Source organism: Apodemus sylvaticus, chromosome 17 (assembly GCF_947179515.1).
Source record: "Apodemus sylvaticus chromosome 17, mApoSyl1.1, whole genome shotgun sequence".
NCBI classification, from domain to species: Eukaryota; Metazoa; Chordata; class Mammalia; order Rodentia; family Muridae; genus Apodemus; species Apodemus sylvaticus.
The window spans coordinates 34,951,486-34,966,589 of record NC_067488.1 but is presented as its reverse complement, the minus strand read 5'-3'; the positions used below and the strand labels follow the sequence as shown (position 1 = coordinate 34,966,589).

The following is a 15,104-nucleotide window of genomic DNA, read 5'->3' as shown; positions in this document are numbered from 1 at the left end:
GTAAGGAGTCATGGTACCCCAGGACAGAGAAGGGCTTCCCTAACCTGCCTGTGGTGGGTGATGGGGCATCTGCCTTCTGCCAATGGTGCCGGTGACTGACCAGATTGCTTCCTCTGCCATCAGCAAACCTGAGTCATGTTTCTCATCCACACTGATGTCTAGAAAGCTCTTCTGGACATTGTCATAACTATTCCCACCTTGCCACTTGTATATCACCTCAAGGCATCACCTCCTCAAGGGGGCCTCCCAGGACCAGCTCTCCAAATCACAGAAACCAATGGCTCCTTTGATTCACTTTCCACACTGAAATAATTTGGCTTACACTTGCTTTAGTTCTGGCCTTCTGTCACTCAAGTTGTATGAATTCAAGGGTTTCAAACCTTTAGTGGCGAGCAGTACCCTGTGGCAGGACAAACTCGCTGCCATGGGTTCAGTGTTTTCCCTGAAGGATCCTAAAGGGGTCAGAGGACATGATTGGCCAGCCTCCAGGAGGATTTTAGAGCCAGGCAGAAATTAGGATACTGATTCTGGTGCTCACATGCGTTTCTCAGCCGACTTCCCACCTACACGCACAAGGGGTATCCCAAAACTACCAGAAGCAGTAACCCCCAGGAGCCCTGAACAGGAGCCCTGCCAACACCAAGCCAGTGGGTGAGGTGTGAGCTTGTCTAACCCAGCAACTTGGATTTTTACCTGCAAAGGCAAGCAGAGGAGGTGGAGGGTGGAGACTGAATGTGAAGCTGCAGCCTAAGCCTCTACCCACTCCCTTTTATTTTCTCCTCTCGCTCAGGGGAAACCCCAACGCCTACGGGGTCTGGGGAGCTCCTGCTTGCTTCTTGGCCTCAGGATTCATGACCCAGCAGTAGAGAGGCCTCACAGCCCTGGTAAGGCTGGTCCTCAAGGCTGTCTTGGGTAGGGGGCAGCAGGGAAAGGCGGGGCTCCTCCTGGGCCTCCCGCAACCAAGGGGCGGGACGATGGAGCCCCACCCCTGCGAAGGAGGGAGGGAAGCAGAGAGCGCTGCGGGTGGTGAGCGCTCCGCCCGGGCGCGCCTGCTTCTGCTGCTGCTACTGCCGCTGCAGCGGGGCTAGGGCTAGAGCAGCGGGCTGGGTGCGGGCGGGAGTGGGGAGGAGGGAGGAGGCGGCGGCGCGTGTGCCAGGCGGGCGGGCGGGCGGGCGGACGGCTGGCACAGGGCTTGTAAATAAACTGCGATGCTGTCTCGGGCTCGCCGGCCCGGGTGCCGCCGTCGCCGCCGCCTCCCTGGAGCTTCGGTGCCAGGCTCCCGCCGTCGCGCGCCCTAGCGACACCGCGCCAGCCTCCCGTGCCCTCGCCGGGCTCCCCGTGGACCCCGGCTTCTCGCGCCCCTCCGGGTCCTCCAGAGGACCCGCTCGGGATGTGACCCCTTGACTCCCCACCCGACCTCCCCTGCCCCCCGGGAGGCCCGCCTTTGCCTGCTTTTGGGGGGGTGGGCGGGGAGGGGCGCGCGGATCATGGCATTGGAGTTCCCGGGCTTGCAGCCGCCGCCGCCGCCTCGTCCACGTACCCCAAGCGCTCCCACTTCCCGGAGCAGCAGCGGAGAAGGCGAAGCGCCCGGTGGGGGCGAGGCAGATGGGTCTCAAGGCTCGCAGGGCGGCGGGGGTGGCCGGCGGGGGCGGCGGCGAAGGGGGCGGCGGAGGCGGCGGGGCTGCTAACCCCGCTGGAGGGGACTCGGCGGTGGCCGGCGATGAGGAGCGGAAAGTGGGGCTGGCGCCAGGAGACGTGGAGCAAGTCACCTTGGCGCTAGGGGCCGGAGCCGACAAAGACGGGACCCTGCTGCTGGAGGGCGGTGGCCGCGAAGAGGGTCAGAGGAGGACCCCGCAGGGCATCGGGCTTCTGGCAAAGACCCCCCTGAGCCGCCCAGTCAAGAGGAACAACGCCAAGTACAGGCGCATCCAAACTTTGATCTATGACGCCCTGGAGAGACCGCGGGGCTGGGCGCTGCTCTACCACGCGCTTGTGTGAGTACCTGGCCGCTCGGGGCGCCCCTTGGCCGCTCTGCACCTTAGGGTTCAAGCCAGGGTTGGCAAAGTGTTTGTTTTTGGCTACTCAGAAGCCCTCTCTGGCTTGGGTTGGGTTGGGGATGGAGGGTCACCAGTCTGGCCTTAGCCAACGGTTCTCTGTGGCGTGACTGAGTGCTCCTGGTGCCTGGGACAGCGGGTTTAAATGCACCAAACGTGGTTTTCAAGCTGACTTGGAGATTTGAACTGGCGAGAGGGTGCAGGTGTGCGTTTATTGTACATTCTGGGGTATAGATGTGGAAGCTTAAAAGAATGAGATGATATTTCTAATGAAGCAGTTGAATCGGTCAAAAACGGTCCTTTCATAAGCACCCGTTCTTCTTGGGGTAGATAGCTTGCAATCACCAGTTAATTCAGATGATATATCCCAGAGTTGAGGATAGTGATGCAACTGCCTGTAGTGGTGTACACATGCCTGTGTACATGCGTGTTGTATGAGTGTTGTATGAGTGCTACCCTTCCTTTGACTGGATGCTGATGTCAAAAGGGAATGGGTTTTGCTTTAACTGGGGGCTTAGACAGGCCAAAATGCAAGTCTTTGTGTGTTTTAAATAAGATGAATAGTAGAATAGAAAAGGGGCGGGATTTCCAAGCTTAGTCCAAAGGGTTGGCTTTTAGCAGAGCCAAAGGTGGGGTGAAGCTATATGATGCTGGAACATCCCTGATTTAGCTTCAACATCCCATAGTTTAGGTTCTACTATCTCTGTAGGTTCAACTGTTGCCCATCTATTGGCTTAGCTGACCAGGGCATTGGACTCCCCAGAGTCCGGTGGGAAGTTTGTCTGCAGGGACTCTTCTAGAAATAATCTCTGTGCTAGCCCAGAAGGTAAATGCTAGGCTAGAAGGAAAATGGAACTCTAGATGTACCTGGGGTATCCTGGGATGCAAAATACACACCTATATTTAAGAAGGAAGACAGGGTATACTATCAGAAGGATTCCTTACTCAGGACTGGAATCCTGAGTGTCACAACCCCTTGGATGTGTGTGACAAGGCACTTCTTGATACCAGCTGCTTCCTAGCTTTGGCTTAGGAAGCTTATGGCTGTCATGGTTTGGGTAGGAAATAGACTATGACCTTGACTCTTCCAGTTTAAGGCAGTTGTTTTCCCTCCAGTTGACCCTTCACTGACAAAGAGGAAAGAATTCGGGGAAATGCCTCCTGTTTGTTAAGTACTGCCTGTCTTTTAAGGTTAGAAGAGCGTTTCCTGGTTTGGCCACCAGGTGGGGCGTCCACACAGGACCTCAGCTTTGTGCAACAGGTTTCTTCCAGGTTACAAAAGCCTTGAGAGAATGCATCCCTGAAAACTCAGGAAGCAGCAAGACTAAGGATGACGTACCTTGCCAGGGACTTGGATTTCGGTTGGTCAAGCCTCTGATTCCTATGCATTTTCAGGCAGCGTCTGACCCAAAGCTTAAGATGTGTTGTTCTTTCATAGTGAAATGAGAATTAGGTGGCATTCATTCTTTGGTCTCTAGAACCATGTTCAAATTGAAATGAAATATATGTAGCTTCAAAAGGTTGAACAAAAATATTTGAGTGTAGATCTCACGTCCCTTTGCATAATGTTGTGTTCAGTGTGTATTCAATGGCTTTGGAACCTGGGGTTTATTGAAGCTTGAGATTCCCTCTTTCTTCTCCTCCCACCTTTTCTAGCTGGAACATGAAGCCCATGTTCCATGCCTTGCCCAGTCTGCAGAGAGAATAGATAAAGCCTATTATAGAAACCGCTACAATGCTATTTTACTGTATAATTGTGTCTGTCTTAGAAACCAGTTTGTAAATGCCAAACCTATAGCCAGAGTTTCCCAGAGAAGACCTAGGAAAACTTAAGACGATTCGAGGTGTCAGATATATACAAATTGTGCTTAATTCTCACATGACCACAATGAGGTAATGCTTCTAAGTTATGCTTCGTGGATGAAAATTTGACCACTGCAAGAGATAAAAAAAGAGTTGTCTAGCATTGCAGGGATAATAGTTCTAACCCTCACACCTGGCTTTCTTGCTGCATTCATATTCCATTTCTGACCTTTGGGGCATTTTGCTAAGCATTGCTGGCTGCGCATTGCCCATTGGTAATGCAAAACTCTTGATAATCAGTTTTTCTAGCTCAAGTAGGAAATCAAACCAGGATCCAGTCAGAACCTAGGAGTCACTGTCAGGAAAATGTGAGGTGGGCTGGACTGGGGCTAGGATTTGTGGCTTCTGATCAAAGCTATGCTTTGTAAGAAAGCTCTTCTTGGGCTGGATTTGGGTTCCAAATACTTAGACAAGCTTACTAAGTGGCTGTGTGTTGCATCCTTCCTCAAGCTCAGGAGGAGCCCAGACAAGGGAACGCTGCTGAATCTTCATTGATGATTCAGGATTTTGCAGGATTTTAAAATTCAGACTGTGAAGCGCCCATTATCCTGTCCCGGGCTGTGGTTAATGGCAAGAGGGGACCAAGAAATTCGGTTGACTGTGAGCTCATAGTTCAGTATGCTCTCTTCCTTTTGTAAATTAACCAGGCCTGTCAAGTGAGGTTTCTTTCTCTCCTCTGCCCTAAATATAAAAGTGAAAAATCAATCATTTCTCCCACCTTGCTTCCTATGCCTCAAAGGCCCGTCTATCTCCTGCTCCGAGATATTCACCTTCACCAAGAACCTTTCCCCAGACTTCCGTCTGACTAGGCTCAAGTTGCTCCCTGTGCTTTCTCCAGCTGTAGAATTATGTGTGCTGCATTGAGCTGATGGGCTTTCTCCTCTGCCCCATGAATCCAAAAGCTTCTTGAGAGCGAAAGCGGGATTCCCACCCCCACCCCCCTGTTTTCTTTTCACTCTCAATCCCTGGAAGACCATAGAACCCATGATAGGTACAGTAAGCATTCGCTGTGTGGATACATGGCAGAATTCTCTCAGGATTCTAGTTAATCAGGACTTTGCTGTCACAGCTTTACTGTTAGAACAGCGACAGCAGTAAACAGCAGTAAGCAGCCGGAGTCAGCACCACAGGGTTTTAACAGGAGAATCGTCCTTGGAAATGTTGGGCTTTGGGGGGAATGTTGCTTGGCTTCAAGAAAAGATCACTGCAGTCCTGTCTTTGGGTGAAGGCAAACTTTGATATTTCAAGGAAACATGCTGGGTTCTGAGTTTGCGTATATGGTTTTGTAGGCACTAAGTAGGAATGAGATGGAAGCTGAGGATGGTGGTACTGCCGCATTGAAGAAGGGTCCCCATGCTTAAACTAGCAATTGTGATATAATAAGCCAACATTAGGTACTCTGTATTCAGTTGATACTGAATAGGGATCTACTTAGAAGTCACACATACCCGATACTGTCGTTGTCCTGAGCCTGTTAGTAGAGAGATACTGTCTGTCTTGGCATTGGTGCAACTTTGGCACTCTGAAGGTATCCTGTTGCCCTGGCCATGTCTTTGCAGCCAGCTGGGTATTGTCCCTTGCCACCTGTTAGCCAAAAAAAAAAAAAAAAAAAAAAAAAAAAAAGGAGGGAAAGGATCTGGAAAAATACCTGCTGCTGTTTTCTAAGGGAGGCTGGCTTCGAGCATTTGGCAGGCAAGGCTAGTTGCTTAGAGCCATTTCTCCAGTCCCTTCCCTGAACAGAGAGGGCCTGGCTGGTGGCCGTAGCCAGCAGTTTACCCAGGGATTGATGGAAAATACCTACATATGTAAATAAAGAGATTTGACAAACACTTCCTGTTTTGAGTCTCCTCCTGATCATGTATAATCTATCACCCTTTCTCCCTGCCTCCAGCCCCAAGAAATCCATACCCAATCTACTCTATGACAATCTCACTTCATTTTTCTGTTCACTGTCTGATCTCCTTGCCTTGATCCTTGCACTTCTGTCAGGACGTGTTCAAGTTTCTTGAGTTTCAGGAAGGGGTAGGTAAGGTAATAGTTTCAACAGCCAATAGGATTTTGTTGTTGTTTATTTTTAAGATTCTATTTTAATCACAATGTTTCTCCTTTCCCTTTCCTGTTTCCAGACTCTCACATAGGCCTCTCTTCTTGCTCTCCTTTAAATCTATGACCTCCTTCAATTGTTATTACATGCATATATGTATTTGTATATACATATGCATTCCTAAATATAACCTGTCTACTCTGTATAGCGGCACTTCTTTGTATGTTTTCGAGACTTATTTAGCACTGGTTAACCAACTAGTGTACTCTTCCCTGGGGAATTACTTCTCCAGCTCCCCTCAGTAGCCTGTAGTTGTCTAGGGTTGAGGCTTGTGGACTTTCCCCCATTTAGTCTGTCATGTTTGTTGATGTCCAAACATGCGCTAATTACAGACATCTTCCTCAGTCGAGTCGTCGAAGCCAAGCTGAGAATCTTGGCTAAATAGAACGACAGAATGTGTTTTCTTAGATTCTTGCATCCTCGCTGTGGACTATCCCACCATTTTCAGCATCGGATTTTGTCCTCTGATGGCTGATATGTGATGCGAAGGGTTCTGCAACTTGGTGTGCTTGCTTGCTTGTTTCAGGACTGCTTAAACCACGCCCTCCAAAAGATCTAGGCCTCTTGCCTATTGATGGAGATGAACTGTGAGCTTTTCTCTCTGGAGACAGAGACTTGGAACACCATAGGTTGGGCAGGATATAAAGGAAAGAACATAATTCTAGGTATTTTAGAGGCTGGCAGTTTCCTAGGTAGGTGAAGATTTGGTCTCTGCTTCCAAGATGATGTCTTGAAGACTATGTTCACTGTGGGAAGACCACTATGGCCTCAGAAGGTGGAACGTGGACAGACCAATCACGTGAAGCTTCTTTTGTGAGAGTGAATTTTACTGACAAGGGAAGGAGCTTTTATGACATCATCATTTCTTAAAGGTTCTACCTCTCGATACTATTACATGGGCCAGGAAGTTTCAACACCAGACTTTCAAACTGTTATCTGTTTGTTGCCTTGTGGGCTGGGACATCTCATTCAGTCACAGAAGTATTAGAAGACTTTATAATCTTTTCTTCAAATAACAAATTGCCTGATCATCCAAGGACATGGTTGATTCTCAATGCAATCTGTGGACCATGAATTAGCCCTTATCCTTACAGAGCATCCTGTGCATAGGCTCTGGTGTTGGCTTCCTCCTGCTCAACACCTCAGGCTTTGTGCCTCTTTCTTTTCTTTCTTCCCTTTCAAGAGTCAGATTAAATCTTTGGAAATACATAAGAACACAGCCACATTTTAAAGTAGCTAACTGGGATATTAGTAACACCAAGTCTTCGTTTCATTTTTTTTTTATAGTTGATACTGCACCACCATCTGCTCAATGTCAGGGTACCCTACTTACTGATTTAGTCACCATGACACTAAGAGTAGGCACCTCCTCACAGATGCCTAGATCTGGGTCTCTGGAGCCAGAGGAGCTGGCAAGGCAAGGACTTCTTTGCCAAATTGTCAACCAGGATTTAAGTCATTTCTTTCTCTTGTCTTCTTGGATATCTGGGGTGAAATATTATCCAACAAGACTTAGAATCCTGATTCTGTTTCTATGCGAAAGTGCTTAGTGCTATCAAATTATGCATTTCTATTCCTTTCCCTCAATCCCAACCCAGACTTTGCACTTTATTTCATCCTACATAGCTCCATTACAGATGCTTTTCCTTTTGGTGATCCAGTTAGATAAACAAACAAACAACAAACAAAGACAGACCTGGCTTCCCTCAATGATGTACTATAAGAAGTACGATGAAATGAATATTTTCCTCCACAAGTGCAGTCCTATGTAATGAGGTCTTCCATTGTACCTCAGAGACTATTTGCTCTGAATGTGTTCTGTCAAGGCAGCTTTGGGCTGAGTGATTGGAATCATACAGGTGGCTCCAGGTGACCCCATCTTGAAGAGGACCACTCTTTCTATTGACAGCCTATAGCTGATACCTTCTTTTCTCTCCACTAACTCAATACTCTATGACTCTGTGGGCCCACTGAGTTTCCCTTTGGGGGTATTCAGGTCTACCCTAGGATTACTTGAGGTAGTTGCCTTCTCTTACTTCCTTCTTTGTGAATTCCTTTTAGACATTTCCTTTCCAACTACTTTGTTTCCGGAAACGATGATAGGACAGGCAGGTACACAGTGTCTGTACATAGTGTTTCTGGGCTTGAGAAATAAACAGAGGCTCTTCTTCCATTAGCGCACCCCCCCCCAAGGACCACCCTTTACCTCCTGGATCTCAGACTTACTTCCTGTGTCGGGAAGGTGTGATTTAGGAAGCAAATCCGTGGGTGATCTGACAAAAAGAGTGTAAGGGTTTGAATATGAAGTGCCTGCAATTGGCTCATGCATCGAAGACTTGGTCGCCAGCTAGGGAAACTCTTTTGGGAGGTGGTTGAAGCTTTAGGAGTTTAGGAGTTTTGCAGAAGGAAGTAGGTCACCAGGGGTGAGACTTTCAATTCTATGATCGGCCTTGGTGTCTCCTCTTGTCTCTCTCTGTCTCTGCTTCCTGGCCTGACAGCAGTTCCTCAGTCTTGACCCACCCTTCGAGTAAGTCCCAGATGACCTTGGGTTGAAACCGCTGAAACCACAAGCCAAAATAAATGAATAAATAAATAAATAAATAAATATTTCCTCCTTTTAAATTGTGTTGGGATTCGTCACATTGCTCAAAGTCTGTCAGATACGAAGGGTAAAACTGAGAAAAGGTGGCAGAATCAGATAGGAAGTTGGGAATTGACTGAACGTGTATACCATCAAGCACAGTATTCTAGGGTCACTGAGGCTCAGTCTTTTCCTAACTTGGAAGGCTGTGTACATCAGCCGAGCATGATCCCTTTAATTCCATCCAGTGTAGGGCTGAAGTAGAAGTCTGAGACCTCCCTTGGTCAGCAATGCATGGCACATGTCTGTGTCGTTTATTGCAGACCCTACACCTCACAGATGCTAGACAGCACATGATCGACTGCTCTGTGCTTGGTTCATAAAGGGACACAGTCGTCTTGTGACTCCGATGTCCAGATAGGGCTAATTTTCTCAGTGGTTCTTGAGTAAAGAAAGTTTGGAGACCCGAGACTGCTGTGCTTGTTCTGTGGTGTTTTTTTTTTTTTTTTGACATTAATTTTTCATGTAAGATCATCATTCAGGAGGAGAAAAGGGTCTGAATTAAAAGTACCTTCCAATAGGTGGCTTTGTTGCCAGGTACCTTTGGGTAGCCAGCCTTTCAAAGTTCTTCCCTTAGGCCACAGTAAGTAGTACTCAAAAATCATCTGACCCATGCCTGCTTTCTCTAGGGTAAGAAACCATCCTCATGCTGGGTTCTGTGATGGCTCCTTTTCATCAGACGAAACAGGAATGACTCTTGAACAAGCCCAGACAGCTATGGTTCTGAGCGGAATTGTGATACCTTCAGAGAATGAAATGTCACACTAGTTTATAACAGAAAACACATTAGTGGCTCCAGATAGTGTTTGCACACCTTTGTTGCAAAGATATCGGGCTCCTGAGTGTAAGTGAAGGGGCTGGGTGTGAGTGAAGGGGCTGGGTGGCACTTCCTCCCTTTACCTAAACTCTGGTGCCGAGGTAACCTTCATAGTTCAGAGCTGCTAAAGGCAACACTGTTTTTTTTTTTTCCTTGAATATTTTTTGGTACCGAGAACAAACACCTTATTCAGCTGAAAAGGAAATTCATGGGGAAAGCATAAGCCTTTGGGTTTGCCCTTCAGGTCTGCAACTAGGTTAGCCAGCCACCCAGTGCTGATTGCTGACTCAATTGATAACCTATAACCAACCATGATGGGTTTGTATATTTCCAACTAGAGTCTGGCTTAGCCTCAGGAAAAGAAGGAGGTTAAAACCAATGTTAGAGGACCTGGAATTTCATAACTAAAGCCTGATGGAAACTGGTTGAACTGTTTGAAGAGGTAGAAGATATGGGTTTTAGCTGTTTATACCCTGCAGGCTAGAAACCTTGAATTTTTCACCTCCCAGAGCCCAATGCTGTACGTAGCACGCCACATCCTCAGTCTCACTGCACACACAAACACAATGCCAGTCTCAAGGGATATACAGAGCCAGTGACAACGATATTAGAGTTGAATCCTGGCTATGCTATGATTTAGCCCAATATCACTGAATAAGCTACTAGCCTAAAGTAGATTCTTTACTTACGTACTGTGGGCTCATGCAGTTCAACGCCTTATGTGGATGGATGTAGTAGTTAAGTGTTCAATGAATGGCCACAGTTTTCCCATTCTTGCCAGAATCTGCTAAGGTAGAATGATTTTCCTGAATAAAAACACCGGTGAAGTGAAAATTGTCTCTACTTCAAGGGTTAGTTCCCTGGTAGGATACATTTCTGTTAGATTATACAGATGTGAATATTCCACTATTCATGTGAAGGAAGGGATTTACCCAAGAAGGAGAGCCGTGTGAGGAATCTACTCTTGTATTCATTGGATTCGTGTTTGCAACGGCAGCAGAGGTGTTTGAAAGAAACACTTTCCTTAACCATACAACTTCCAGGTGACCCAGGAATGAGTTAATGCATTCTATTCATTTAGTTTGTGTGTGCATCTCTCTCTCTCTCTCTCTCTCTCTCTCTCTCTCTCTCTCTCTCTCTCTCTCTCTCTCTCTCTCTCTCCCTCTCTCTCTCTCTCCCTCTCTCTCTCTCTCTCTCTCTCTCTCTCTCTCTCTCTCTCTCTCTCTCTCTCTCTGTGTGTGTGTGTGTGTGTGTGTGTGTGTGTGTGTGTGTGAAATCAACATGAGAGATCAAGTTACGATTCTTTGAGCCCATGTAAAGCCAGACGGTAGAAGCACATGTCTGAAATACCAGAGCTAGCCGGCCATATGCAGTGGTGAACAAGAGACTCTCAAACTTACAGGCGCGCACGCACACGCACACACACACACACACACACACACACACACACACAGAGTAGAGTGTGTGTACACACACTTTCAGAGATTCTCATAGAAATACAAACTGATTTTTCTTTGAGTTAAAAGGAAAACAAAATGTGTGTGTGTGTCTGTGTGTGTGTGTGTGTGTGTGTGTGTGTGTGTGTGTGTGAAATATTGGCTGCATTTTCAGTTTGACTGCCAGGATTGTGGGTCAGTTTGACTTGACTGGAGTAGTGACCATCTAGATTTTAATTCTAGGCCCCTTCCTCCCCTGCATGTCTTTCTATTATGTTTCCAAGGACTGCTCTTCCCATTCCAAGTGCTTTGTTGATGCTTTGCTCCTTTTCTTCTGTATTCACCACTGTGCTTTATGCATTTTGTCCGTGTGCCTTAGTGCTCTGCAGGAACAGGCTGTTCTGGATAAACACAGAGCCTGGAACATAATAGGATGTCAGTTAATACCCAATAATATCTTCCTAATCACAGCTATTTCACATAATAAAAATCTGATGATGGCTTAAGGTTATGTCTTGTGTTTTCTCCAGATACTAAAAGTGTGTGGTTTGAGCTAGGCATGTCTATTCATACATGATGTATGTGTGGACATGGGTGAGTAGATATGTGGAGGACCCAGAGAAGAAGGAGGGAAAAATAAAGCTTCAATTTCTAGGTAATAATCATAAAAGGACCCCCTGCTGTTAAAAGTTGATCAGCTCCAGTCTGGTTGCTAGGTTTGCCATTTAAAACACTGATATTTGATCCCTTTGACAGTATGTCAAACATTCAGACATGTATGAATGGCTTGTATTTTATCAAGAAGCATAGCAAGAGCTATGAAAAATTATCTGTCTTTCTCCAGAATTGGCCTCAGACCTTTTGAATGCAGGGGCAGTTCTGGGGTCAGAGGGTCTGAGCTCCCATCTTGGCCCCTGTCCCAGCTCCTGTCCTAACACTCTCACTAGCTGCCTTCTGGCTTTGCTTGCTGCTTTAGAATTGAAACATTACTCCACAGATGTCACCATTTAAATGTGCAGTGCAGTGTGTTAGTATCTCTTCACGGTCAGTACTAGCATGCTGCTCTTAGAAGAAACCGCTAGGGTTTTCTACTTTGCTCATCAGCGAAGGACTAGTTATGGACGTTAATGGGGGAAGAGGCACTGCAAGAAGATTAAAAGGTAAGTCGATAGTGGTGGAAGTATTTATAAAACACATATCTAATCATGGATGGTTTAAACAAAGCCAGGATCAGTTAAATTCAACAGTAAGAAATGTTTTGTTGGAAGAAATATTTGAAAACTGGTTCTGGTGTGGGCTTAAAAGCCCCACAACAGCAACAGAATCAGCAACAGCAAACCGCAAACCTTTCAAAGACTAATAATAAACAGGTATTAAAAACAGACAAAACACATGAACCAGACACATTACCATGGGTAGCAGACATACATATGAAATAATGTCAGATATGGCTTTGTTAGGGAATTGTAAATTAAAGCGGCAGTGAGAGATTGGAATGGTTGTGGCTAAGAACCACAAGGACAGATGCAAATGTTGGCAAAGATGTGGAGCACTGGGAATACTAAATTCTTGTGGAAATAAAAAACAATAGACGCCCTGGAAGAGTTTCCTCCAGAGGAAAGGCAAACTCACCACAGGAGTTACTCTCCTGGGTGTTCCCTCATTTGAAGTATTATATCTATACCACATCTTTCCTAAAAACTTTTATAGTAGTTTTATTCATAATTAACAAAACTATTGTATCTAGGATTTCCTTTAATCAGCACCATGAATTGCTCTCCGGACATGGAAACAGTGAATGAGCTACGATGCTGCAGATGGGCCTTACATGCATTGTGTATTGATAAGTGACAGGGGGTAGTCTGGAGCGGTGACATGCTGTACTGTTTCAATCATATGACATTTTTCAGTAAACTAAAGCTATGGATATGATAAAAAAAATACTAGTGATTTCCAGGAGATAGATGGTAAAGAAGGAAGTTGAATGAAGTATGGATGATTTTTTCTGGTGGTGAAGTGGTTATACATAGTGTAGCTATGTGACTTCTTGCTTTTGTCTAAGTTCATAGAACTGTCATGCACAAAGAGTAGCAGTTAAGTGAGAGATTGTAATGGTGCAGCCAGTCTCATTTTCATACTGTTGGAGAAAGTTTCTAGAAAAGCAAAAGGCGTCTATAATATCTATGTTGCAATGGCTCAGACTTGAAGATAGAGATAACATGGAGATAGGCTTGCTTTAAGTTTAATCTTACTACAGTTGGCTGTGTCTGAATGGCTAGATATGTTTCCTTGTGCTTTGAGGAAGCCTGACTTATCAAATACTTGGAAAGAGAGGATTTGTAGCATCCACGTCTGGATGTCTAATACTGGTGTGTAAGAGAAGGCAATGGAACAGCTGTCTGATTATAAGACATAGACAGGACTATGGGAGACTGACCTCAGGCATCCTGTATTTTCACTGAGTACAAAGGTGCTCTTTAAAAAAAAAAAAGAAAAAAGCCCACATTGTTGGTGATGTGCCAGAAGGACACTGTAGCCAAAAGAAAAGAGCTCCCATGATCAAAGCAGGAACAATTTGAGAAATGAAAGGAGGCGATATTGGAGTCTAACCACAGGATAAAATAAATGTCCTTACTGACATGAGAGCGTGACCACAGGATAAAAGCAAATGCCCACAGGTGTGTACTGTCATAAACAGTCCAGCGGGTGGAAAGAAGGGGGAGAGGTAGGTCTTCTCAGAAGAACTCCTCTTGCTTCTATGGGTTCTTTGCCTCCAGGAGAAGTATAGCGGAGATCACTTATACTGCCTTCCTTCCAAAGAGTAGATATAGAAAGAAATGTATTGAAGAATAGAACGAATGAGCTTCACTCCCAGCCACATGGTCCAGCATAGCTTCCCCTGTGGTCAGTCAAGTTCTATCAGGTCAGCTCACCCTTGACATGATGGAACAAAAATGGCAGATTGCCCTGACTTTTCTTCCTAAAGCCCACAACCTCAGCTTAACCTCAGAAAGGATGGTGGCTGCGAAAACCCCAACAGAGACATGTGTTACCCAAGCTCACAAAACCGTCATAGTCACCTAAACAAAGAACGACAGAGACAGTCATAGAGAGCCAAGAACTTCTTCCTCTTGATAGGCTATTGGGAGAAATAGAAGGTATGGGTCACTTGAAAATCTTGGTCACTTGAGTAAAATTTAGAGGCTAGATAATAACTGCATTGACATTAATATCCCTCAAATATAGCAATATGCTTCCTAATATAAGTTGTCAGTAGTAAGGACAACTGAGTGCAGGTTACATGGGAGTTCTGTATACTGTGCTATACTGCAGGCTCCTCCTTTAGGCCAGATTAACATCTGGAAGCTGGCTGGTCTCCTCATAACTGTCTCTGCCATAGACTTCTTCAGATCCTGGTTTATGGTCCTAACTAGTACCTGTCCTATCTCCCCCATGCTCTTTGTCTCATAGCTACTGTGTTCAACTGAATCATGTGGTGTGAATCGTCCTACCATTGCTAAAAGTTTGCAAAAGGTATAGCATTTCCTTTGTTCTTGGGTTGACCTGAAGACTCCTCAAGTGAACTCCTTGGAAGATTGCCCTGAAGGCTGGTCTCTGAAGAGGGTCTTCTGGTCTCTTCTCACTAACTTTCTTTGTGGCAACTCTCTCCATATCTCTCTCTTATTCTCTTTCTTAATGAAGCTCTTCTCTAGGACTTAAAGGTATGGCTCATGATAGATGCACTGAGTCAGAGCAATGGCACATGTGGGACCAGGAAGGTTGACCCTACGCGTGAGGCCAGTGTAAAGATTACTGTTTTCTATGACTCCAGGGAAGTCTAATTTGTGTTTCAAACTATAAACAGTTTAGCCCAGGGGGAAAAAAATCTTGGTATAGACATCATTTAAAGAGTTGGAGGAGTCAGGTGGGAGATAGTTGAATTGGCAAAGTGTTAACTTGAGTTCAATCTCTAGAGCTTATTTGAAAAAATGCTGGGTGTGGGCTGGTAGTGGATAAAGCACTTTCTTTACAAACATGAAGACCAGAGTTCTGATCCCTAGAACCCATGTAAGAGCTAGGAGTATGTTATGTAACCCCATACTGTGGGAGGAATACCCAGAAAAAGCAGACTAGCCAGCCAAAGAACTGAGCTCTAGATTTAGTGAGTGCCCCTGCCTCAATATATAAA

The 15,104-nt window shown here is 45.8% G+C and overlaps 1 protein-coding gene across 1 annotated transcript in view; it reads left to right on the top strand.

The window, feature by feature from the left end:
- The first annotated feature begins 1,605 nt into the window (after nucleotides 1-1,605).
- The window catches only part of Kcnq3 (potassium voltage-gated channel subfamily Q member 3), a 300,262-nt gene continuing 286,763 nt past the window's right edge, over nucleotides 1,606-15,104 (top strand). The window contains exon 1 of the mRNA XM_052160796.1: nucleotides 1,606-1,994. Within this exon, the coding sequence (XP_052016756.1) occupies nucleotides 1,606-1,994 (389 nt within the window). The remainder of the gene's footprint in view (nucleotides 1,995-15,104) is intronic.